Genomic DNA, 27,234 nt, shown 5'->3' on the forward strand with positions numbered 1-27,234 from the left:
TTACCCAGGTTCAGATGTCCTGAAAAGGCCCAGATTTATAGCTCCCTACAGGAGGGAGATCTCACCTGATATCTCCCTGTGAGTCTCTTCTCCTTCTGCCCAGTCTGACCTCCCCAGATACTTCCAGATTTCCTGCACATGCACTTCTCCTCCTCAGCGTCTGCTTCCAGGAACCCAGTCCTGGAAGGCAGTCATCTCCAACAGGATCCTCAGGGACCTAAGGAGGCCAAAGTGTCCCCACAATGCTGGGGTTTCTCAACTAATCACCAATGTAATTGTCCAATCCCCAGACATAGCTAATTATTCCTTGTATTTTTATACACTGAAAGAAGATCCAGACACACTAGGTATTCTGAGTTCTGATGGATAGTTGAAAGTCACATCCATCTTGATGGTGAAAGGGGGATGATGGGGCAGTTGCTGCTGCCAACACAGTGGCCAGAAGAAACACAAACCCAGGGGTGAGACAAAAATGGGTCCTTCTTCACTTCCACCGCATAGCTGTGCAGGAATTTCCAAGTATCCCCACCCTTCCCAGACATATGGAAAATTCTGTGAAACACAGCTCAGCCTGTCAACAGTGATACTTAATAAGACACCACAGTCCCCCCTCATCCACATGAAATCCAACAAGTTCCCCATAAACTTAAAGACCAAGTAAAGAGAATGTGGGCAGCAATGTTTCCACCCAACATGATAAAACTCTCCAGAAAACAATTAAACATGCTCACCCATTCCTCACAAGAGGATATAAAATACATCTTTGTCTCCTAATGATCTTTATTTTTTGTCCCAACTGATTTGATTTGCTTCAACTTCAATATTGAGAAATAGCATTCACTATTGGTAACAACTCTGTGTTAGGAGATAATGGGGTGAAACATGAGAACAAAACAGAAACACATTATGAATATATATCCAAACATATTCATGTCAACATAAAGAAGACACATGCTACTTTTATTTGGCTCATTTATGCCTCTACAGTGTGGTCAGTGTGGTGTCTATAATTACCTTCTTCACTGCTCACTCCATATTCCCCTTCCCTCAGCAAATACCTGAGCTTGTCCTGGTCCTCACCAGTTATGACCAACAAAACTTCATTCTGGAAGAAAAGTCTGTTATCTGACCTGCCGCATTGGGTTGTGGTGAATTGATGACTGTAATCACAGTCCTGGGGCATGCTAGGGGATCTCCTAAATCCCTATTTTCCTGCTTTCCCCAAATGTCTTGTAGACACACAATTGCTCCGTGATAATCATCATGACACACCCAGCAGTGCCCCTAGTTTGAGTCCCTGCCAGGCAGAGTCAGAAGGACCCATGACACACTCTTCACAACCAGAGCAGGGCAGTCACACCCCATCCCTCCCACCTTGGTCAGGCTCTGCTCAAAAGATCCCAGGGTCTGAATCCAGCACACGTGAGCTCCACTCCTGGACTCACCTTATTGCCCTCTGTTCTCTTGAGAAAATAGCCTCTCTGGGTACTCACTTCACCTACCGTGAAATGGGGAATTTCTACTGATGTGAGAAAAACTCTTCATCAAATTAATGTCATAAAACATTGAAGAGTTTAACTTATTAGGCAAATGCCGTGGGGTCTCAGTGACTTACCCTTGGTGTTGGAGTATCCCGTCTGCCTATGTGGGCACACAAGGAAAAGTTTCAGCTACACTGTGACCTGCATCACATGCAATTTTACCCAAGTCCAAATTAGCAGATTCCCAATTGCACTAAACTAGTTTAAAATCCTCCCATACCAATCCCCATGGGATGTGAGTTGTAATAAAACTAATAGTAGTAAAAAAAAAAAAAACTAATAGTAGTAAAAGAGCAGTTATTAGAGTAAATTTTTTCCTGTTCAACTGAACTGAGCACCAGGAGCATCACCTGTCACTCTGATGACCCAACTGTAGATATGAATGCAGGAAGCATCGGTCCTGACTCCTAAATACAGGAACCTGGTGGCTGTGGGACATCACACAGGATTGTCTGGACACTGACCCTTTTCAAATGCACTACACTGTAGCCTGCACTCACATTTCTGAAACAAGGCAGCGGACAATCCAGGGCATTACAACCCTGGGACAAATATAGGAATCGCACTAACCCAGTCTCCTGCACCTTGTATGTGACCTTCTGTGTTGGGTTGAGGACAGCAGAGGGGCAGCTGCCTGTAGAAGCCTGGAAACCCTGGTCCACACACCTTCTCAGGTGACACGTGCTGTGGGGTGACCCACAGGAGGGAAGCTCCTGGTCTGAGTCCTCCTCCACCAGCAGGGGGCAGCAGAGCTGCATCAGGAGCAGCAGGACAGAGTCTGGGGCTGCCAGGGACAACCTCACAGAGACACCAGGCCTGTGTGTCAGCGGGTTGTCTGAGGTTCAGTCCTCAGAGGCTGTCAGGGTGATCCATTCTCACTCCTCAGGCTGCAAGGACTGTGTTCTGAGGATCAGACACACAGTGTCACCCAGGACACTGACAAGAGTCCTGAAACAGTGAGCACCTCACCTGGGAAATTCACGTCCCCTCTCTGTCCACCAGTGTCCCCAGGGACTGACTCCCCTCTGCTGGGCACATCCAGAGACATCTGATGACTCACACTCTGCCTCTTCTTCCCCACCTCCACCCGCACTCAGACCTGGGGCTGCAGCTCCTTTGTTCAAGACCATTTCAGGAGGCAGGAGGAAGAGAACTTGGGGTCCCCATTCCCTGGAAGGAGCATCCACAGCCTCCTTGTGAGACTGTCTCCAGAGTGACATGATTCTCATGGTTGCAGGGACCACGGCTCAGGCCCTGGAGCTCACAACATATGGGAACATGTGATCGTGTGGATCCTCACAAGATCACAGGCCTTGAAGTTGTTTCTCATGGATTCAGTCCCTTTTAATATGTTCCCATGAAACACTGATGAAAAAATTAAAAGGAAACAAATAGTTGACAATGCCAATTGCTGGTCTGCTGTGGGATGGGGCTGTCATAGAGACAAGAGCATCATGTGTAAATAGACTAGAAATCCTGATGAATCTCCAGCAGCACGTGTTTGTTTAACAGGTAAGCACCCACTGAACAAACCTCAGAATGACAGTTCCCCATTCTGACGACATGCCAAGGATGGGATCATAGTGTCTGTGGGGGATGCAGAGAGGCCCTGAAGCAGGAGGAGGAAGGTAAGGAAACCATGGGACCACCTTTTCATGAATCAGGTGTTGTCTGCATGTCCCAGAGGAACCAGGTAAGCCCCATGGCCAGGCTCTTTTGAGGCCCTGAGCTATCCCCAGACAGACCCCAGGCAGGTGGGATCCCAGCAGGAGTCTTAGGTTATAGGACAGATTCCGTACTGCTTGTAGGACTTGAGGTAGGCCTCTGGGGAAGAGAATCAGACACTCTAGGAGAGGAAAGCACCTGGCTGAGGCCCCTCCCTTGCTGCTGTGATAACAGAGAGTAAAGCAACTGGAAGGAGCCCAGCCATGCTGGTGTTGTGGGGAAATCGGACTTCTTATGGGTGACTGCATTAGCTTGTTAGGGCTGAGAGAACAGAGCCCCACAAACTGGGGGAAGGAGCTGAGAACAGAAATGTATTGTCTCACAGTTCTGGAGATCAGCAGTCTGAGACCGAAGGACTGGCAGATTTGTTGTTTTGTAGGCTTGAAGGAGAATCAGTTTCATCCTTCTCTTACAGCTCCTGGTGGTTCTCTGGCAATTTTTGGCATTCCTGGTCTCGTAGATTCCTGCTCTAACTTTATAGGGTGGTCTCCCTTGTCAGAATCTTTCTCCAAATTTTCCGTTTCATCAGGAAACCAGGCCAATTGGATTAGGGCCCGGCCTACTCCAGTGCAGCCTCATCTTAACGAATTACGTCTGCAATGATCCTATCCTGAAATCAGGGCCCAGTGAGAGAGGCTGGAGGTGAGGACTCAAACATACATTTGATCCCCCTAGAGGGATCAGTGTGAGGAGCCCCAGTCCCTCTGCCTGAGCTTCTCTTCCCTCAGTGCCACCACCCCAACCCTAAGGCCCATCAGCCCTCCCCTGCCCACCCAGACCTCTGTGCTACACTCTGGGGTCAGGTCAGAGGACACACACTGACTGGCAACCTATGTAACTCAGGTTGGTAGTATCTGCAGAACTAAGTTCTCCCCCCCAGAACTAGGACGTCACAGGTAGGACCACCTCTAGTGAGACGATGGGGATGACATGAGACACATCACAGGGTCTAAAGAAGCAGGAAGTAGTTCTGCTCTAGTTCTGCTGCGAACAAGGACCATGTCCCTGGGCCCACAACTCTGTGAGGAGGATGGCAGCCTGAGAGGATGTGCCTGTTGTGAACTGTGCAAGGGATAGTGCCTCTGGGAGCCTGTGTGTGTGCGTGTGTGTGTGTGAGACAGAGAAAGAGAGAGAGAATGAGAGAGAGAGATTTTAGAGTTGCCAGGAAATTTTGCCAGTTTTAAATGTCCAAACCCAAGACTTGTATGTTTCCATAATTTCCCTCCATCCTCTAAACTCCAGTGACTTTACTTTATATCATGTTTAAGGATAAAGGATATTGGGACGCCTGGGTGGCTCAGTTGGTTAAGAGGCTGCCTTCGGCTCAGGTCATGATCCCAGCGTCCTGAGATCGAGTCCCACATTGGGCTCCTTGCTCAGCAGGGAGCCTGCTTCTCCCTCTGCCTCTGCCTACCACTCTGTCTGCCTGTGCTCGCTCTCTGTCTCTCTCTCTCTCTCTCTCTCTAACAAATAAATAAATTTTTAAAATCTTTTTAAAGAAAGGATAAAGGATATTAAAAGGAGCAGGAGGAGGAAAGATTTATATGTGCTTACCACATATGAGGCATGATTCCAAGCACTTCCCATTTATTAAATTGTTTAATCATGAATACGCTACAAAAAAGCATTCTGATTATCACACCAATTCACAGATGCAGAAGCTGAGGCTGGTAGGATATGTAACTTGCCTGAGGTCACAGCTAGAAAGTGGCCAAACAAGCAGCAAACCAAAGTCTTCTGACCCCAAAATCCCTGGTTTCCATCACCAACCTATGGACTTCTGTGCTTTCAGGCTAAGACATGTCCCCTTCTCAATGCTCCAGAAAGTTCTGTCTCCTTTTTCAAAAGCAAGTGTCAGCTACTGGGACTTTGAAAGGTAGCCGGTCCAACAGAAATAAAATTCTAACCACATTCATAATTTAAAATTTTCTAGTAGCTATATTTTAAAAATGAGAAGAAATGAGCAGAACTTGTTTTCATAGTATACTTTGTTTAGGTCAATTTCTTGAAAATATTATCACATCAATATGAATTACATATAAAAATATTTTTACCTTATTTTTTATGCTATGTCTTTGAAATCTGGTGGGTCCCCCAGAATGACAACACTTCTCTATTGGGACTACCCACATTTGATGGTACACAGGTTTTCATGTCTTGTAGGAGCCAAGGACAGAGCAGGTTAAATGCATAAGGTTCCCTTAGGGTAACTGTCCCTCCAGTATAGACTCACAGCCAGCAGGCTGTTTTTCCTTGGGAAACACAGACAGCAACACCATGAATATCTGAGCATCTTCAGAACAGAACCTGGGAGGACATAGACTGGAATAAAGGAGAGAGAATGAAGACCAGAAGGTCTCAGTAGCCTTGGGATGAGGGGAGAGGGAGGATGGTGAGGGGTCGGTGCAGGGAAGGGATTCAAAGGGCAGGCTCTGGGATGTCTCCTGGGTTGGAAATTTGACTTATTCATCACTGTCTTAGCAAATGAGAATGATAAAATCATTTAATGTCTCAGCATTAGATTCTTCATTTAACAAACTGGAGGAAAATTATGCCTTGAGCATAGGGCAACTATTTTTATTGTGTCCCATTCAGTGGAATCTGTACACATTCACAAAGGTTTGGCACCTACTGAGGGCTCAGAAGTAGTCATTTTGTTAAACTACCACTACATGTAGGGTGACATTCATCCCAGGGGGGCCAGCGGGGCACTGTGGGTCTTGGTTTGAGACCCCAGTAAGTTCAAATCCCCTGGTCCATGCTCAAGTGCAAAGGGTATGACTGATCGTTCCTCTGATGATACTTGTGTTGTGCAGAATTAACTCTCCACTCTAGAAACCCACACCTGGTCCTTCTTCTGACCTAAGGAAATTACCATGAGGCACTTAAGCTCAGGGCTTAGACAAAAGCTTCCACAGACCTACTGAAGAATGGAAAGTAGATTTGCATCTGATGCCCCTCCTTCCTTGAGCTGCAAAAACAGAGGATAAGATGGGAGTTTGGAGAGTTCAGTCCCCGCAGGAGATTCAGAACAGACTTCTGTGAAGTTCTCCCTACCATGGACTGGGTTCCCTTCTACATCCTGCCCTTCATTTTCTCTACAGGTCTGGGTTCCACCTCCTTAGCATTTCCTTCCAGACACAATCTCCAGGGACTACTGTCCAGTGTCTGGTACATTCAGCATCATTCTTGTGTTTTGTTTCCAGGTTTCTGTGCTCTGCCTGTGCTGACTCAGCCTCCATCGGCAAATGCCTCTCTGGAAGCCTCAGTCAAGCTTACATGCACCCTGAGCAGGGAGCACAGCAATTACTTTGTTCACTGGTATCAACAGGAACCAGGGAAGGCCCCTAGGTATTTGATGAAGGTTAATAGTGACGGAAGCCACAGCAAGGGGGACGGGATCCCCAGTCGCTTCTCAGGATCCAGCTCTGGGGTTGACCGCTATTTAACCATCTCCAACATCCAGTGGGAGGATGAGGCTGAGTATTACTGCGGTGAGAGCCACACAATCGATGGTCAGTATGGTTAAGCCACGGTGATACACCCAAAGGGGAAGTGAGGCTAAAACCTCCCACTCTCTCTCTCCTCTTCCCCATGGGGATTCAGGGGGAGTGGCTGTATGCCCCTCTCCAGGACGCTGAGACCTTTGCCTCTCCCTGGAAACCCTGTCACTCTGTACCAAATCCCAAAACATTACAGAGAGACAGACACAGGGACTAACTAAGGTCATTTTGACAACAGAACATTCTCTTTCATTTGCTGTACTTCTGGGAAAGATCAGATCAGCCCAGATAAGAAAATGATCCTGAAACTGTAACTGGTCTGAGGAGACACCATGAGCTATCAGACCCTGTGTATCCATGATGGGTCTCTGCTCAGGGAATGGACAGAGATCTCAGAGTTTTGCAGCTTACCAAGGAGGTTGGTTGAGTGAGTATCATCACTATAATTTCATCATGAAGCAAAACAGGACTCTTGCCAGTGTTGAATGTTTTAAAGGAAACATTTGGTCCCCAAGGGAGGTATGGCAGAGAGTCTTAAAACCATGGTGGTTGTGGAGCTGGGATCTAGTAGGAAAACAGTGTGCATGTTAGGATGTCTATGATAGGATGTCAACATGGAGCATGGCCTCGGTTTCTCCATCAATAATGATTCTTAACTTTTGGTCCACATGCTGGCATTGGCCTTTTTCAGGTTCTGCCCAGGAACACATCTACTGACAACAGCAGGGCATGGTGAAAGGGGTGCACGAAAGTGATAAATATATAATTAACCTGAATCTCAATCCTATGAGTGATCTATATCAAATACACATGATGGTAGAGGGGCAAGTTTACTGGACATGTTGATCTCCAGTTTTTCTGGTATCTGAAAAGCAGCATCTTTCACACAAACCCACACTCTTGTGTTAACGTTGAGCATCTGTATTGATCAAGGTAACCCTGGTCCCTGTAGACCTGAGCAGGGTTGGGAGGAATTGTGATGCTGGATCCCAGAAACTCTGGCTGGGTCCCTTAGTTAGTGATGCAGCTCTGAGATGGAAAATCCAGGATCTGCCCATAGCCTGGAAAACTCCCACGTGGACAGGAGGAGAGTAGGTAGCTATTCCTCTTGAGACAGAGCAGGCAAGTGTACAGGAGGAACAGGAGGAGAGGTGAACAGCAGGTCTCAGTCCTTCAGGGACTTCTTTCAAGTACATGCTGGGCTGAGTCACAGGGAATCACAGGCACACCCTACACATCCCAGTAAAGGATTGTTCTCTACTAAGGGTTTGCAGAGATTGTGTCCCAAAAAAGGACTCCCACAGGTCCCTCTAGTGAGCATTTTCCTCCACCACATACATTGTGGGAAAGACATTCCAGAGGATGGTAGGGAAATAACATCCAAACCCACACAGTGAATCATCCCACCTCCAAGCCCACTTGGGACCTCCTGGTGTTTATAACTTGGAAGAAAATAACCCAGTAGCCTTGGACAGACAGACCGATGGACAAACAGTGGATGTGATGACAGTGAATGGAAAAGGTAGGCAGATAAAGAGCATTCCCTCGTGTGCTGAGATGGTAACCAATCAATGAGGGAGTGACAACTACAAAGCATTGGCTAAAGGGGTCGAATGATTCCATTTGTGATAATTACTATTTGTCAAGTTTATAACAGGATCAGGGTCTCAGTAAGAGACCACTGGTCAGCTCTTGTCCTATAGAAGTGAGTAGTGAAATTGTCAAGAGTGAATGTCTCCTCCTGCATTGTTCCTCATCAATAGCTTTTGGCTTCACAAATTGCCAGGCAATCCTGAGGTCAAGAATGAAAATTTTTTTCAAAAGTTTTTATGTAGCTTGTGGCCTTAGCAGAGTCTCCATAATACAATCCTTTAGTGCCATTGTCCCATTGGGGGAATCTCTTGGGCCTGATCAGAAATTTATTATTGCACACAGGGAGCACCTGAAACAAGTGATAAGATCTAGCCAGGAGAGATGGAAGTGATGCCACTAACACAGTGAGGAGAGCCCAGGCAGGCTGAGCCACGAGTGAGAGTATGTTCAAGGAGATCTCCTTTCCACACGGCTCCCCTACTCATTCTGCATCTCCCTTCCTTCTTCCCTTCCTTCCCCTCCCCCCACCCACTTCTCACTAATTAATCAATGTTCTCACTTTCAATATCTTTCCCTGGAGACGTCTGGAATACCCCCCATGAGTCATATTCTACTCAACTCTTTATCTTCCACTGTGTGTTCCTTTTTCATGTATTCTACCCTATAGGGATCCGAGATGTATCAGTCTTGATTCCTAACAACACAGGAATCTGGTGGCTGTGGGGCATCAGGATTGTCTCCACCTTGACCCTTTTCAATGTACTACACTGAAACCTGCACTCTCCTTTCTGAAAGAAGATAGCGGGCTCGGCCAGGGCATTTCAACCCTGGGACAAGTACAAGGATCATACCTGCCCTGCCTCCTGCATTGTGTATGTGACCTGTCTGTGCTGGCTGGCCTGGGCAGGGCAGGGGGTGAAGCTGCCTCTGGGAGGCTGGAAACCTTGGTCCACATCCTTTCTCGGGTGACAGGTGCTATTGGGTGACCTGCAAGGGGAAATCCCCTGGACTGAATCCTCCTTCCACCAGCAGGGGACAGCAGAGCTTCAGCAGGAGCAGCAGGACACAGATTGGGGCTGCCCAAGAGGAGCCTCACAAGGACACCAGGCCCGGGTGTCAGATGGGGTCCAGGGTTCAGTCCCCAGAGACTGTCGTGATGATCCACTCTATCTTCTCAGGCTGCAGGGACCTTATTCTGAGGGTCAGACACACAAAATATTGAAGGGAGAACTGACACACTGGGTGGGATACGCAGGTCCCCTCAATGTCCATCAGTGTTTCTAGGCACTGACTCCTCTGTGCTGGGCATGTCCAAGGATGCCCTGACCACTCACGCTCAGCTCACCTTTCCCTCCTCCAGGCTGCAGCTCCTTGCTCAGGAAGAGCTGACGGAGAGAGAGCAGGGACCACTGAGCCCCTGATCCCTGGAAGGGACATCAGCAACGTCCTTATGAGACTGTCTCCAGAGGGAAATGAATGCTTCCTGCTCAGGCCAGAGTTCTGGTCCCTGAGTTATCCTTGTTCGGTGACAGGATCAACTCCCTGCAGGGACACTGTCTCAAGTCCAAAGCTCATGCCATGTGGGATCCTGTGACCTAGGGGACCAGGAAGCTTCCATTGATTTGTCATGCTCTTTACATGTTTACATAAAACACTGATGAAAAAATTATGGTGGCCAATTTCTGCTCTCTTGTGGGATGAGGGCTGTCACAGGGATGAAAACAGCCTGTGTTAATACATGAGACATTGTGAGGAATCTCCAACAGCTAGTGGTTGGTTAACAAGTCAATTCCCAGGTAGAAAGGTGGTACAAACCTCAGAATGAGAGAGTTTCCCAATGTAATGGCATGCCAAGAATGGAACCAGAGTACAGTGGGGACAGACAGGGGACCTGAGACAGGAAGAGGTGGATAATGAGGTTACAGGAGCAACCTTCCCTGAATCAGGGGTTGTCGTCACTCTCAGAGAGCCCAGCTCACCCCATGGCCAGGCTCCTACAAGGCCCTGAGCCAGCCCAGCACAGACCCCAGGCACAGAGGTTTCAGACCGAGTAGGTGTCAGGTCCCAGGAATCTGACTATTGAAGCCAGACCTTGGAAACCAAGGTCGATTTTCTCACCAGAAAGCTCCATGGAGAAAACCAGGGGCTCCTGTCTTCCTCCTCAATCACCTGCTCCCATCTCACAAGCAGCTAATCCACATAGAGACCCACAGAGAAATATATTTGTATAAATCTTAACAATCACTGCCTCATGGGCCTGGAGGGAATAAGAGGAGCTTGGGTGAGCCTGCCCTGCTGTAGGGTCTCTGGACACAGAGCTCTGGGCATTTCCACCAGGGCCTGGACCCTTTTCCTGCTCCCCATCATCACTCTCTGCACAGGTGCACCCCAGGCCCGGCACACAAGCTCATCCTGCACAAGGGCCTGAGCTGTGCCTGCCCCAAACCCTGAGCTCAGCACCAACACTGACTCAGTATTGAGTCCCTGGGAATGAGCCCTGGACTTCACACCAACCCCTCCTCTCCCGTCTTTTCAGGTTCCGTGGTCTCCAGTGGGCTGACTCAGCCGTCCTCTGTGTCGGTGACCCAGGGACAGAAGGCTACAATCACCTGCTCTGGAGATGTACTGGGAAAAGATATGCATATTGGTACCAGCAGAAGCCAAGACAAGCTCTTGCGCTTGTGATTATTAAAAATAACGAGCGACCCTCAAGGATCTCTGACTGGTTCTCAGTCTCTACCTCAGGAAACTTAACCATCAGTGGGTCCCTAGCCAAGGATGAGGTTGACTATTTCTATCAGTCCTATGACAGCAGTGGTAATGATCACAGTGACACAGGCTGATGGGGAAGTGAGACACAAGCCCCTTCCTTGTCTGTGCCGCACTCTCCTCCAGCCCCAGGAGGACCATGGATAAGCACTGAGCAGGTCTGGCCTAGGGCCCCAGGTCTGAGGCCCCCAGAGTTCCTCCCCCACTCTGCTCTTAGGTAGCCCTGCACCCATTGGGTCAGAACACCGTGCACCTGACTGCACCAGGCTACACCGCTCTCTGGGCCTGTGTGTGAATGTGGGACAGATGTCTTCAGTGGAAGAAAGACAGAGGGAGTCTTGTCCAGGAGAGCATTTAGCTCACAGCACTAGGCTACACTGGTCTCTTTGCTTGTGTGTGAATGTGGGACAGAGGGCTTCGGTAGAGGAAAGACAGAGGGAGCCTTTTGTCCAATGCTCATGATCTCTGTATTTTCCTTGTGTGATGGGCCACACTTCACACAATGGACCAGGATTAGAGTCCAAATATCCCAGAGAAGCTGAGTTCCTAAAGCCACAATGCCATCCATGGGGGCTGCCTCCACCTGAGTGGAGAGGATGGGCACAGTAGACAGAGGGGTCACCCACATTGCCTCTTCTGGGCTCACACACCCACCCACTACTGTCTAGAGCCACTGACAGCTCACAGGGGGGTCTCCTCACTGGGAATTTCTGGTTGCTTCAGAAATCTGCCTCCCCATGTTATGTCCCTTCTCAGAGAGGTTCAGTTGAATGATCATCTCAGGCCAACATCCCAAGGTCATGCCTCAGGTTCAGATGTCCTGAACAGTCCCAGATTTAGAGCTCCCTGCAGGATGGAGGCCTCACCTGATGGCTCATTGTGGGTCCCTTCTCCTTCTACCTGGGCTGAGATCCCCAACTCCTTCCAGAGTTCCTGCTCATGCAATTCTCCTCAGGGTCTGCTTCCAAAAACCCAATGGAGGAAGGCCGGCATCGCCAAAAGGGTCTTCAAGGACCCAAGAAGGCCACTGTGTACCCACAAAGATGGTGTTTCTCCCCCAAATCACCAATGTACTTGTCCCATCCCCAGACAGATCAGATTGTTCCTTGTATTTTTGTACACTGGATAAAGATCCAGACACACTAGGTGTTCTGAGTTCTGACGGATTGTTGGAGAGTCACATCCTTCTTGACAGTGAATGGGGACAATGGGTCAGTTGCCACTGCCTACAAAGTGGCCACAAGAAACACAATAACTATGGGAATGAGACACAGAATGGGTCCTTCCTCACTTCTACCCTCCAAATCTTGGGCAGGAATCTCTCTTAACACCTATCCAGGTACATGGACAGACAACAACTCTGTGAGATATAGCTCAGCCTGTCAATGGTGAAACTGAATAAGACAACACAGATGATCCCTTTTCCACATAAAATCCACCCAGATCCCCACAGACCACAGTCTCCTAATAAAGAGAATGTTGGCAGCCATGTTTCTCCCTAACATGATAAAATATCCCTTGAACAGTTACAAACATGCTCACACTTTCCCCACAAGACAATACAAAATACATCATTTTCTGCTAGTGATCTTTTTGTCTCAGCCGATTTGATATTATGTAACTTCAGTAATGAGATATAAAGTTAACTATGGTTAACACATCCTATGTTAGATGATAATGGCATGAAACAGCGGAATAGAACAGAAACATGTGATTAATATATATCCAAACCTATTCATGTCAGTATAAGGAAGAAACATTTATTACTTTTATCCTATTCATTTCTGCCACTACTCCGGTCATTGTGGTGTCTAGAATTACATTCTTCACTGCCCACTCCATATTCCCCTTCTCTCAGCAAATACCTGATCTACTCATGATGCCCCCCATGACCAAACTTTCCCTCTGGAAGGTTGGTCCATTATCAGACCTGCTGAATTGAACTATGCTGAATTGATGACTGTCATCAGAGTCCCATATATTAGGGGATCTCCTGAATGCATATACTCATGCTTATATTAATAGGGTTGTAGACACTCAATTCCCCACGTCATCATGAAATGCCCCAGACAGTGCCCCCTACTTTGAGTCCCTGTCAGGAGGAGTCAAAAGGAACCATGACACTCTCCACAACCAGAGCAGGGCAGTCATACTCCCTCCCACCCACCCTAGTCAAGCTCTGCTGCAAAGAGTCCAGGGTCTGAATCCAGCACACCTGAGATCCACTCTTGGACTCGCCCCCGAATTTATTCTGTTTTCCTGGTAAACTAGCCTCTCTGGGGATTCACTTTACGAATTGCGAAATGGGGAAACTTATACTGCTGTGAGAAACACTTGTTTTCAAATTAAAGGATACAAAATATTGAACAGTTTAATTAATTAGGCAAATGCAGTGAGATCTCAGTGAGTTAATATTGGTGTTAGAGTCTCCCGTCTGCCTCTGTGGGTACACAAGGAAAGGTTTTTGGCAACTCTGTGACCTGTATCATGTCCAAGTCTGAATTAGCTGATTTCCTAATTCACCAATCCACAGATAAAGCAGCTCAAAATCCTGCCACACCAAATTCCAGGAGATGTGAGTTGTAATAAAAATTAAATCCAAAATGATTAAGCCATTAATAAACACCCATCTTACTAATAAACACCCACCTTACAAATGAGTCCTTTGCTATGGATCCCAAAAAACAAGGTCAAGATTGGATGGACAAGAAGGCTGACCATTGTCCCAGACATGTCACATTATCCACCTGATTATTACTACCATTTCTTTTTGAGGACACAGTGTGGTAGACACTGATGTAAATTTCTGCCTCGTTGTCTCTCATCTGTCCCCTTAGAATTTGCCTCTGTCTCTAGCACAGGTCCTCTTCATGCCTTCCCACCACATCCCATGTGTGCTAAACTCATGAACTATCAAACCCTCCTCAACTGGGTCCATCCCTACACACTGGGAATACTGAGGCACAACATCTATGACTTGCCCCAGGAACTCTCCCTTACGACAGAATCTTCCATCACCTCAATGACAGAATGATGAACAAATGTTCTAGTGAGAAAGTTCCACAATCTAATGACATGGGAAACATGGGATCATGGTGCTTCTGGGGAAACAGAGGGGATACCACGCAGGAGGACGAAGAAGGTAATGAGGTCACAGGACCAACTTCCCTGTGTCAAGTATTGTCTGTAACTCTCAGAAGGCCCTGCCCAGGCCCATGGCCAGGCTCTGGAAACACCATAGAAGGAGCCGGGACAGACTGCCAGCAGGGTGGGCACAGAGCATTTCATGTGGTCTGATCCCTGGGAGGTACCTGTGATCCCAGACTCTGCAGACAAAATGTGGTGGTCTGACCTGAGAGCTGGCTGGAGGAAGCTGGGGACTCCCCTCTGCCTCAGGCACATCTTCTGATCTCACCACTTGTTTATCATGTAGGAGCTCAGAAGTCCCAAGGGCCTGGAAGGGAATAAGAGAGGCTGGGGTGGAGCCCAGCTGTGCTGTGGAACTCAGGAGGCAGAGCTCTGGGCACATCCACCATGGCCTGGACCTCTTTCCTGTTCTCTGTCCTCACTCTATGCACAGGTTCTGTCCCAGGCTGCCCACACACTCAGCCCCCACAGGGTTGAGCTGGGTCCTAAGTGAACCCTGAGCTCAGATCAACAAGGTTCAGTATTGCGACCATGGGATGAGCCCCTGCACTTCACACCAACCTCTCCTCTTCTGTCTCTTCAGGCTCCATGGCCTCCACTGTGCTGACTCAGTCTCCCCCCATGTCAGTGTCCCTGGGACAGACGGCTATCATCGCCTGCTCTGGAGAGAAACTGACCAAAAAATATGCATAATGATACCAGCAGACAGCAGCCCAAGCCCATGTGAATGTCATTTATAAGGGCATTAAGTGTCCCTTTGGGATCCCTGACTGATTCTCGGGCTCCAGTTTAGGGAGCACACACACCCTGACCATCAGCAAGGCCCGGGCTGAGGACGAGGTCAACTATTACTGTCAGGTATGGGACAACAATGGTAATGCTCACAGGGAAATGAGGAAGTGAGACACAAAACCCTTCCACATCTGTGCCATGCACTCCTCCAGCCCAAAGAGGCATGTGGACAAAGCAGGGAGTGGGTCTGAACTTGGTCCCTGGATCTCAGGTCCTCAGACCTCCCTCCGCACCAGCGCACCACACAGGCTCTTCAGGGGATAGATCAGGGGAGGGAATGCACAGAATAATTTTATATATGTTTCATTTGTGACTATGGGTGAAGGAGTGACTGAACATGTGGGAAGACACGGAAGATATTTTTCAAAGACCAGATGTTTTAACATGTCCCTAAACATAAAGTACATGATCTGAAACACACTGTGATATTGTCAGCAGATTTTTTTTTCTTTATTTTCAGCGTAACAGTGTTCATTGTTTTTGCATAACACCCAGTGCTCCATGCAGTACGTGCCCTCCCTATTACCCACCACCTGGTTCCTCAACCTCCCACCCCACCCCCACCCCTTCAAAACCCTCGGGTTGTTTTTCAGAGTCCAAAGTCACTCATGGTTCATCTCCCCTTCCAGTTTCCCTCAACTCCCTCTCCTCTCCATCTCCCCATGTCCACCGTGTTCTTTGTTATGCTCCACAAATAAGTGAGACCATATGATACTTGACCCTCTCTGCTTGACTTATTTCGCTCAGCATAATTTCTTCCAGTCCTGTCCATGTTGATACAAAAGTTGGGTATTCATCCTTTCTGATGGAGGCATAATACTCCATTGTGTATATGGACCACATCTTCCTTATCATCTGTTGAATTCGTCTGTTGAAGGGCATCTTGGTTCTTTCCACAGTTTGGCGACTGTGGCCATTGCTGCAATAAACATTGGGGTACAGATGGCCCTTCTTTTCACTACATCTGTATCTTTGGGGTAAATACCCAGTAGTGCAATTGCAGGGTCATAGGGAAGCTCTATTCTTAATTTCTTGAGGAATTTCCACACTGTTCTCCAAAGTGGCTGAACCAACTTGCATTCCCACCAATAGTGTAAGAGGGTTCCCCTTTCTCTACATCCTCTCCAACACACGTTGTTTCCTGTCTTGCTAGTTTTGGCCGTTCTAACTGGTGTCAGGTGGTATCTCAATGTAGTTTTAATTTGAATCTCCCTGATGGCTAGTGATGATGAACATTTTTTCATGTGTCTGATAGCCATTTGTATGTCTTCATTGGAGAAGTGTCTGTTCATGTCTTCTGCCCATTTTTTGACATGATTATCTGTTTTGTGTGTGTTGAGTTTGAGGAGTTCTTTATAGATCCTGGATATCAACCTTTTGTCTGTACTGTCACTTGCAAATATCTTCTCCCATTCCATGGGTTGACTCTTTGTTTCGTGATATTGTCAGCAGATTTGATGCTGAAAGAGAAAGAAGGGATTAGTGAACTTGATTTCATGGCAATGAAAATTCTTCAAGTGAAAAAGAAAAAGCAAACACTGAAAAAAATGAATAAAGATCAGGGTACTTAGGACAACTTCATGCAACCTCAAGTGTGTAATCAGAGTAACTGAGGGAGAGAACGTGGGGAGCAGATGGTGAACAGAAAAACATTTGAAGATATAAAACCCAAAATATTCCAAATTTGGTGAAACCTATTAGCCAGTATATCGCAAAGTTCAACAAACCTCTGACAAGGGAATACAAGAGACAGCACCACATTTGTCAGAATGAAATTGCTACAAACCAGTGAATGCAGATGCTCTTACAGCCAGAGAGGAAAGACCAGGTGCTACAGAGGAACAAGCAAGGTGCTGGGAACACCTTTCTTATCACAAGCCATGTGAGCAAGAATGCAGAGGAGCAATGGTTTCAAAGTACTAATAGAAAACACTTGTCAACTTTGATGTTCACCGAGGGATAATGTCATTGACAGGTGAAAACAAAATCAACCTTTCTCAGTCTGCAATCTCACAGAACTGATCACCCACAGGCTCTCAACACAAGTGACAGTAAAGGACACCCCTTGGACAGAAGGAAAGGGTGACAGACAGAAATGTGAATCTAGGGGCACCTGGGTGGCTCAGTGAGTTAAAGCCTCTGCCTTTGGCTCAGGTCATGATCTCAGGGTCCTGGGATCGAGCCCCCCATGGGGTTCTCTGCTCTGCAGGGAGCCTGCTTCCTCCTCTCTCTCTGCCTTGCAGAGGCAGAGATCTCTACCTATTTGTGATCTCTCTCTCTGTCAAATAAATAAATAAAATCTTTTTAAAAAAGAATAAATGTGAATCTATAGTATATATAGAGTTACAGTAAGTATCAGATATCAGAACAATATTGATAAATATAGTCAGATTTTATAGGTTCACACTTATAAAAGGTAGTCAATTGTTTAAGCAGAAATAAGAACTTATGTAGTGATTTATAATGGATGGAAAAATAAAATATATGACAATGTCAGCAAAATGGATGGGGGAAGAATAACATGGGAATTATCGTATGACACAAGGAGGTACATAATAAGTTAAATATGCCATTTAAACAAAATCATCTAAACTACAAAGATAAGAGCTAGTAAAGTGAACGTTGTGATTCTCCAGAGACTACAGATCCAAAAGACATGTATCTCATCTACACCTAGATGTGTATTCATATATTACACACAGAGAGAGACGGACAGACAGACAGACAGGAAGTTATGTGAAGAAATTGGTCCTGGAGTCCTGGGGCATCAGGTCTGGAAGATGCAGGGAGACCAGAAGACTGGAGACATAAGAAAGAATGATGTTAAAATGTGTAGTCAAAATTTAGTCGTTAACAGGTCAAATGATGTGTTAACAGGAGACAAAAAGAAAAGTCAAACTTCCAGAGATAAAATTAGCAACGTCTCAGGTCACAAAGACAAGGTTTGAGAACAACAGCAGGCAGGAGGAGACAAACACGCAAGGGAACCAGAAGACAGCATGGACACTGCAAAGTGAAAGAAAAAAGATTTAAATGTGAACAGAGAATCACTGACCTGGAGAGCAACTTTATCAATGGAATAGTGTGTGATTGTGTCAGAAGAGGAGAGACAGTAGGGTGGAGAAGATGGGGAAATACTTGAAAAATTATTGACCAAAATGTTCCAAATCTGATAAAAATTGACAAGTGACAGCTCAGAATCTCAACAAAACTGAAGAACAAGAAATCATTATAATAGTCATAAAAAACCCAAACCCAACAAGATCAAACATCTAAGGCAGTGAAAAAGAGACAGTCTTAGAAGCAGCCCGAGGAAGACACCTGTACTCAGGGGAATGAAAGAAGAGTTTAGTGGATTTTGCATTGACGGAAATGTCCATGAGAGACAGTGGATTAACATTTCTAAATTACTGGAAGAAGGGGAAAACAATTCTTCATCTAGGGAAAGGAGTCTTCAAAATTAAGGCTGACTTAAAAAAAATTTTCACATATACAAAAACTGACAGAATTTCTCATCAAATGACCCATAATACCAGCAAGAAACAAATGGACTTCCCTCAGGAAGAAGAAGGTGATTCCAGAAAGAATATGAATCTACAAAGTGAATGTAAACATCAGAAATGCTAACTATTAGGATAAAAATTAGACTTTTTCCTTATCTAAACCTCTATAAAAGATAATTCATTGTATATACCAAATGTAATAATAATGCATGTAGAAATTTCCAATGTGTGTAAAATTGCATGTATGAAAATTATAGCAAATAGGCTGAGAGGCAAGAGGAGTCTATTATCAGGTTCTTATATTCCATATAACATCACCAGAATGTAGACAATTCCAAGTCACTGGTCATAAGACAGCAATAACTCATAGCTCATAAACAAAACAAAAAAAAAAAACAAGCATAAATAACATTTCATTACTTTTGTTAAAAACAGACAAATGGAAAGAGGAAGCAAAGAACACATGGGACAAACAGAAAATAAATCCATGGATGCTTTATTTACATGATGCTACTAATCACATGCAGGAAATGGTCTGCACCACCATTAACAGACAGACATTGTTGGACTGAGTTTCACAGCAACACCCAAGTAGATGCCTCAAATAACAACCCCACAGTATATGAAATGACACTAAAACATAAGCAAACTTTCAGGAACATTCCCACTAATTCTGCTCCACAATGTGGGACATGAAATATCCTCAGGGAGCAGATACAAACTCTAGGAAGATGAATTGAGCCAGAAATAATGAGGATGGAACATTTTCTGTTCTGTATTTTACACACAAGAGAAAAGAAGAAATATTCACAGGGCATTTTGCATGAGAATAGCTAACAGAAATGTCCTCATACGTCCTTTCTCATATGAACCTTTAAGATTTTCAAACACAGAATGACAAGAGTTCCCCTATGGAGCCCAGAGGTGAGCACCTCTCCACATGAACCAGATCCATGAAGCCCACACAGAAGCAGAATTTCTCTCCAACAGCCTGAAAAGGAGCATTCTCATGGGAACCAGAGAGGACTTGAGAGAGGTTTGGGATGGCCAGACTCAGCAGCAGACTGAGGAGAGAGAAATCTGAGGTCCCCACTATAGCCTGGACCCTTACAAAATGCCCCCTCCTAACTCTCTCCCTCTCCTCACACCCCAGGTCCTGCCCCAAGCACTGACACAAGCTCAGCCCCCACAGGACTCTGCCCATGACCCTGGCCCTGAGCTCAGCCCGGGGGATGCTGCAGGGATGGGGCCCTTGAGAATGAGTCCCATAGGCTCCTGAAGCTGCAGAACCGATGGGCCCCTATAATAATCAGCTGTCCCCAGAGGTGTGACCATGAGATCCTGTCATTTCCACTGCTCAGGAGAGAAAGGAGAAACCAATAATACAGAGCAGAGCCAGCAGGCCCCAGACCAGGCCCCACCACAGCCAAACAGCCTCTGCTGTCCCCACAGATTCTCCAGCACTAACCTAGGACAACCCCACTGACTTTCCCCATGCACAGGCTGAGGGGGCTCCTTTAGATTCCAGCCAGTTTGGGGATGGAGACCAGGGACATAAGCCCTGTGGCCGGGCCAGGCCTCAACCTGCACTGGTCAAGCTCTGCCCCCGAAGATCCCTGAGTCTGAATCCAGCACACCGGAGCTCCACTCCTGGACTCAATCCCACTTCTCTGTTTTCCTGGCCTCTCTAGGAGAACTTTCTAGCCTGTCTAGGCATTAGCTTCAGCTGCCATGAATGGGGAAGCTTACACTCAAGTAAGAAACACTGTTCTTTTCACATCAAATGATACATAACATTGTAAGAGTCTTACTTTTTAGGGAGACTCCCTGTGAGTTCAATGAGCTGACTTTAGAGTTGGAGTCTCCTGTCTTCCTCTGTGGGATCCAAGGAAAAGTTTTCATCTGCCCTGTGACCTGCATCATGAGCAAATGGATCCAAGTCAGAATTAGCAGATAAGCAGTTCCACAAGAATCACAGATTAAGCTACTTTACAGATCCTCCCACACCGAGCTCCAGGAGATATGGGTTTGAATAACAATAACAGTAGTAAATACAGTAGCAATAAAGAGTAAAATAAAGGTTTGCCTGCTCAACTGAATTTAGCACCAGAAGCATCACCTGTTGCTCTCATGACCCAAATACACGGATAGGGATGCAGGAAGCATTGGTCCTGACTCCTAAATACACAGGAACCTGGTGGCTGTGGGACATCACACAGGTTTGTCTGGACACTGACCCTTTTTGAATACACTACACTGTAGTCTGCACTCTCCTTTCTGAAACCAGACAGCAGCTATCCAGGGCATTTCAACCCTGGTACAGGTATAGGAATCCCACCTGTCCTGAATCCTGCATCCTGTATGTGACCTGTCTGTGCTGTGCAGGGCAGGCCAGTGGGGTGGCTGCCTGTGGGAGGCTGGAAACCATGGTCCACACCCTTTCTCAGGTGACAGGCGCTCTGGGGTGACAGGCGCTCTGGGGTGACAGGCAGGCAGGAAGCTCCAGGTCTGAGTCCTCCTCCACCAGCAGGGGGCAGCAGAGCTGCATCAGAAGCCACAGGACGGGGGCTGGGATGCCCAGGGGGAGACTCAGAGGGACCCCAGGTCTGCGGGTCAGCATGGGTCCAGGGTTCAGTCCTCAGAGGCTGAACTCCTGAACTCCACAGACTTCAGGGACCATGATCTGAGGGTCAGAGAAACACAGTTACCCAGGACAATGACAGGAGTCCCGACACAGTCATCACCTCACCTGGAAATTCCAGTCACCTCATTCTCCAGCTGAAGTCCCAGGGAACTGACCCTTCTGTGCCAGGTGCATCCAGAGACACATTGACCTCTCACTCTCTGCCTCTCCTTTCCCTCCTCCAGGCAGACTATGACCGAGAGCTGTGGCTCCTTGTTCATAAGTGTCTCTGGGAAGGGGGGGTCACTCGGACCCCCTTGTCCCTGGAAGGAAGGTCTGCAGCCTCCTTGTGAGACTGTTTCCAAGATGAAGTGATTCCCATGGCCTCAATCCACATTTCTGGTCCCTGTGCTGTCCTTGCTTCAGTGACAGAATCCAGTTGCCAGGAGGGACCACTGACTATCCAGTCTCCAGAGATCACACTGTGTGCGAAGAAGTGACCATGGGGAACACTCACAGAGATACATAACTTAAAGTGAGGCCCTCAGTCAGGGATGGCTTCTGGCACTTTTCACGAGTTCACGTGAGATATAGATGAAAAAATGAAAGGTAGATGAGATGTAGGTTGCTGGACTGCTGTGGGATGGGGTGTCACAAAGACAGAAGCACCAAGTAGAAATAGACTGGAGGTAGTGATGAATCTCCAATAGCAGGTGAATGTATAACAAGTAAATTCCCATATGCACCATGATGAATAAATGTTAGAATAACAGACTTTTACGTTGTGATGACATGGTGAGGATGAGACCAGAGTGCAGCTGGGAGATGCAGAGGACACGTGAAGCAGGAAGGGTAGACCCTGAGGCCACAGGACCACCTTTCCCTGAATCAGGTCTTGTCTGTAGCTCTACAGGAGCCCACCTAGCTCAGCTCCATGGCCAGGCTGCAGAAAGGCCTCCAGTGTTGACCCAGCTGCCTTGTGCTTAGTGACCCTGGGACAGATGGTCATGATCACCTGTCAGAGAGGCAGTATAGAAATCTTCAGTGTTAAGCAGTATCAGCAGAAGCCATACAGGACCCTATCTGGTCGTATATGACAATAACAAGTGCCCTCAGGGATTCTCTGATGCTAAGATCCAACTTGGAATACACGGTCCACCCCCCCCCCCAAACACCAGCAGGACCAGGGCCAAGGACAAGACTGATTATTACTGTCAAGTGTGGGATAGTGGTAATGCTCACAGTGACAGAGGCAGACAGGATTGTGAGACAAAATCCCCCTTCTTATCTGTGTCACACTCTCCATTAGCACCTGGAGGACTGAGGACAAAGAACAGAGGTCTGGCCCAGGGCCCAGATCTGAGATTCCCAGACCTCTCTCCCAGCACAGCCCTCCAAACAGCCTCTGCACCGTGTGAATCAGGGGTGCCTGTGCAGGAGGCAGGATGAGGCTGTCATGTTTCTTGCCTAGGGTACTTGTTGGGGATGAAAGACAGGCTGGAAGGACAGAGAGACACCATGGAGACATGACTAGCTCAAAGTGACAAGGTGAAGTCAGCATTCACTGAATAAAATCATTGTGGTGTTTCTGGGTGGAAGCAATTCTTGTTTAGACTAAGACCTCTAGGGCAGCAGAGTGTATGGTCATGGTAAAAGGAGTAAAAATTTTGCAGTGGGTCACCCGAATGTCAGTGAGTATGGACGTTCCCAATTCCACCTCTTCATTCCTGGACCCAATCAATGCTGGCTATGGGAGAAACAGCTCATATATTGGACACAGATTTAATGCAAATATCACCTTCTGAAATATCTTGCCACAGTCCCACAAGGTGTTGCATGTGACTGGACAGTAAACAAGTCTGCAAGAGGCCAGTAGTCCATCATGCCAGCTGTTTTGAATGGTGGGAATATGGTAGAAGCAGTGAATTCCATGGGCATCAACACACTGCAGCTCTTTTCTGATGTGAAATGTGAGCCTTGGACAGAAGCCACACTGAGTACCAGAACAGCGGGTGAGGCATTCAGTAAGTCCAAGGGTTACAGTTTGGAAAGAAGCACTGCAGTGAAGGAAAGCAAGTTCCTACCCAGAGTAAAGGTCTATTCCAATAAGAACAGAGTGATCCCTTCCATGGTGGAAAGGGTTTAATGTAATTCATCTGCCACCAGACTCCTGGATGATTCCCAAGGGAATGGTCTCATCCTGGAAAATCTGGGCTGGTCCCCACTCTTGCCATTGTTCCCTCAGAAGTAGCCATAGCCATGTCAGCCTTGTGAGTGGACAAACCTAGGTATTATTGCATTAATAACCTCCCAACGTCCAACATGGCCACTTTACTATAGGGCCCCTGGACAAGTTCAAGAGTGGATGGACAAGAAGGCTAATCACTGTCTGCTGAATATCACATTATCCACCTGATTATTAACACCATTTCCCTCTGAGGACACACTCTTGTGGGCATTTTCATGGAACACAAATAGCTCTATGTTCATTTGCAGGTGGGTTCTACTCACACATCTCTTCCTCAAACAGTTTTCACCACTTTCCTTTTCCTGTTTCTTCAAAGTCTCTAACCATCCATCCACACTGAGTCAGAGAAAGTAGGTTAGAAATAAGCCACTTCTGTCCTTCTCTCTGCCCAGGTGAAATAAACCAAGTACTCTGCTCAAATGTTGCCTTATTGAAAAATTGTCCATATTGTGCAGCGGTGTCCCAGATGAGGGCTGCAGGACTAATATTGTTAACTAGCAGAGTTGGATGCACATCAGACAGGAACCTCTTAAACCAACCATGGTTTTTCCTCTGGATCAGCTGTTCATAGGATTTTCCCCACTGGTTCATAATTGTGCCAGACAGAGCAAAGACAATGCAGTATGGATTGGGGTCATGGCCTTCAGACCTCTTCCTCATTCAACTCGCCTGTGCCTTCAGGACCTAGAGAAACCTGATCTTGAATTTACCTCTTCTGTTGAATGATGGAGAGCTGCTGTGAATGCCCAATTCCCTGGCATTGTTGCTCTGATAACACTCAGTTTCGTGCAGGCAGCTGGATCACATAGTAACTTAGTGGCTAATAAGGAGCATACAGTCTCTGTTAAGGTTCAGTAGCAAGCTAAAGCATGTGTCAGTTGGCTCTTTCTAATAATAGAGATGTGCAGATAAAGGGCTAGTGTCCAAAATCTACAAGGAACTTAAGCAAACTCAACACCCAAAGAACAAATAATCCAATCAAGAAATGGGCAGAAGATATGAACAGACATTTCTGCAAAGAAGACATCCAGATGGCCAACAGACACATGAAAAAGTGCTCCACATCACTTGGCATCAGGGAAATACTAATCAAAACCACAATGAGATATCACCTCACACCAGTCAGAATGGCTAAAATTAACAAGTCAGGAAATGACAGATGCTGGCGAGGATGCGGAGAAAGGGGAACCCTCCTACACTGTTGGTGGGAATGCAAGCTGGTGCAACCACTCTGGAAAACAGCATGGAGGTTCCTCAAAATGTTGAAAATAGAACTACCCTATGACCCAGCAATCGCACTACTGGGTATTTACCCTAAAGATATAAACGTAGTGATCTGAAGGGGCACGTGCACCCAAATGTTTATAGCAGCAATGTCTACAATAGCCAAACTATGGAAATAACCTAGATGTCCATCAACAGATGAATGGATAAGGAAGATGTGGTATATATACACAATGGAATACTATGCAGCCATCAAAAGAAATGAAATCTTGCCATTTGCGACAACATGGATGGAACTAGAGGGTATCATGCTTAGTGAAATAAGTCAATCAGAGAAAGACATGTATCATATGATCTCCCTGATATGAGGACGTGGAGATGCAAATGGAGGGTTAGGAGGGTAGGAGAAGAATAAATGAAACAAGATGGGATTGGGAGGGAGACAAACCATAAGTGACTCCTAATCTCACAAAACAAACTTGAGGGTTGCTGGGGGGAGGGGGGATTGGGGGGGTTATGGACATTGGGGAGGGTATGTGAAGTGTGTAAACCTGGCGATTCACAGACCTGTACCCCTGGGGATAAAAACACATTATATGTTTATAAAAAAAAAATTGGAAGGGGAGGTGAACCATAAGAAACTATGGACTCTGAAAAACAACCTGAGGGTTTTGAAGGGTCGGGGGTGGGAGGTTGGGGGAACAGGTGGTGGGTAATAGGGAGGGCACGTATTGCATGGAGCACTGGGTGTTGTGCAAAAACAATGAATACTGTTACGCTGAAAAAATAAATAAATTTAAATACTGAAAAAAAAATAATAGAAATGTAAAAAAATAGGTAAGCTGCCCATCTATTTCAGTTCTAGAAACACTGTCATTGACTGGTACCAGTGTGCTCTGTCAAATGAATCTGATTACTAACTTGGTCCTGCCATTCATTATGGTAACAACACCCACCTTATCACTGGTGATAAAATGAAACTGCATGTCTCCTAAAAATGCAAAAACTCCCAAGACTACAACTTTGGTACCCAATCCAGAGTTCAGAATCTCTAGAAAACATATGTTTATATACCCTACATAAATAGAAATATATCTCCAACATACACACAGTTAGCAGACACAATTAGGGTATATGTGCACACACACTCACAAATATACTCAGATATATTTGTGTGTGTTGTGTGTTTATAAATATATGATATAAAAGTGTGTGACAGGAATTTGATGTCATGTGGAAACACACACACAGAGGAGCCATGGAGAAGCCACAGTGACTGTCAGCTAAAACAGGCTCCCATTTCTCACTCAGTTTTCAGGGAGGTTCACACAGGACTCCTCTTATGACTCATCTTCCCTGGTAACATAAAACATTGAGAATTCTAACACAGCACACCTGTTACTCAGTTTGAACTTATGGGAAAATATCACCTTGGAACTCAACTAGCATTGAATCAGAGATACCTAAGGTCCTCACTGTCCCTGCATCCTCACACAAACCAGAATCTTCCCCACAGGGACTGCTCCAAACACACTCCAGTTCTTGTCCCTTCTTCCCATCCTGACAGCAGCCCCACAGTCCCTCTGCAGAGAAGCCTCCTCCAGCCTCTCCTCACACATGACCTGCCTGTCATTTTGTCTTATGTCATTTCATTCTCTGTACGTCCCCCAAAACTGCACAGGTTCTTCTATCATTTAATTAATTGCTTGCTTCTATTAGTTATTATCCCAACTAGCCAGGTAGTTTTTAATGCAATGCATGCCCATCTCACTTGGAAGCATGAACATTCAAGCAGCTATTTTCCTATTTCAGCTATTTCAGAAGTAAGTCTGAAGTCAGATGCTGGTTCTCCAGGAACTACCAGCTCCATGAGGTCCCACATCCTCTCACTGTCTCTCCCACCACCACTACATAGAGGCTTTTCTTTGCCTTGCTGTTGACAACAAAACTCAGGATGGCTACCTTGCTCCAACTATCATAAACCAGTAAAAGAGAAAGAGCACTGCATAAATCTAGTCTGATTCTTTCATTCACAGACAAACCTCCAGAAAGATCCCCAGCAGAATGACACATCTGTGGGCTAGCTCTGGGCCACAGGGTTACTACTGACCTAGACAGACCTGAGAATAGAATAGTGGGGCTACTTAATGATTATAGAAGGCAAGATGCAGATGGACGGGGTTGGTGGCAGTGTCACTAAAGTGCTGCTCCACCCAAGGCAGGAATCTGAGAAAGACTTGTGTCTTATTCACACTGATTTCCCAGGATGGAACCCACGGAAGACGAAGCTGGGTCTGAATAAATGTTTGTTGGGTGACTGTCCTCTGGTCTCTGTCCTTGAAGCAGGAGCCATCATCACACTACTTGATGCTCCAGCAGCCAGATTAAGTAAGGCAGTCCCTGTCTTGCATCCCCTGGTGTCCAGCCCCCAAACCACACCCATGACCACCACCACCCCAGAGACATGAGCCCTGATACCTCAGATGGGTCCTACCTTCACATGAGTCTCTTCCTATTTTCATGGATAATCTGACTCCTCCTACCTGGTCTCAAGGCTGGCAGGGGC

The 27,234-nt window shown here is 46.5% G+C and overlaps 3 protein-coding genes, 1 long non-coding RNA gene, 1 pseudogene and 3 gene segments (V, D, J or C); 7 read left to right on the plus strand and 1 right to left on the minus strand.

The window, feature by feature from the left end:
• LOC123954077 (immunoglobulin lambda-1 light chain-like) overlaps window positions 1-27,234 on the plus strand; it is a 1,184,917-nt gene that overhangs the window by 1,070,317 nt on the left and 87,366 nt on the right. The gene's annotated exons all lie outside the window — the stretch shown is intronic.
• Window positions 1-27,234, plus strand: part of LOC123954073 — a 721,845-nt gene that overhangs the window by 619,586 nt on the left and 75,025 nt on the right.
• The window catches only part of LOC123954078, a 652,309-nt gene that overhangs the window by 533,694 nt on the left and 91,381 nt on the right, over window positions 1-27,234 (plus strand).
• Window positions 1-27,234, plus strand: part of LOC123954074 — a 610,667-nt gene that overhangs the window by 503,209 nt on the left and 80,224 nt on the right.
• The window catches only part of LOC123954079, a 220,246-nt pseudogene that overhangs the window by 97,666 nt on the left and 95,346 nt on the right, over window positions 1-27,234 (plus strand).
• LOC123954085 overlaps window positions 1-27,234 on the minus strand; it is a 197,586-nt gene that overhangs the window by 80,844 nt on the left and 89,508 nt on the right. The gene's annotated exons all lie outside the window — the stretch shown is intronic.
• Window positions 1-27,234, plus strand: part of LOC123954082 (immunoglobulin lambda-1 light chain-like) — a 203,757-nt gene that overhangs the window by 45,322 nt on the left and 131,201 nt on the right. The window lies entirely within an intron of this gene.
• The window catches only part of LOC123954081 (immunoglobulin lambda-1 light chain-like), a 150,242-nt gene that overhangs the window by 23,658 nt on the left and 99,350 nt on the right, over window positions 1-27,234 (plus strand). Inside the window, exon 3 of the mRNA XM_046024733.1 lies at window positions 22,089-22,093. Coding sequence (XP_045880689.1) covers window positions 22,089-22,093 — 5 coding nt within the window. The remainder of the gene's footprint in view (window positions 1-22,088; window positions 22,094-27,234) is intronic.

This window comes from Meles meles, chromosome 12 (genome assembly GCF_922984935.1).
Source record: "Meles meles chromosome 12, mMelMel3.1 paternal haplotype, whole genome shotgun sequence".
Taxonomy (NCBI): domain Eukaryota; kingdom Metazoa; phylum Chordata; class Mammalia; order Carnivora; family Mustelidae; genus Meles; species Meles meles.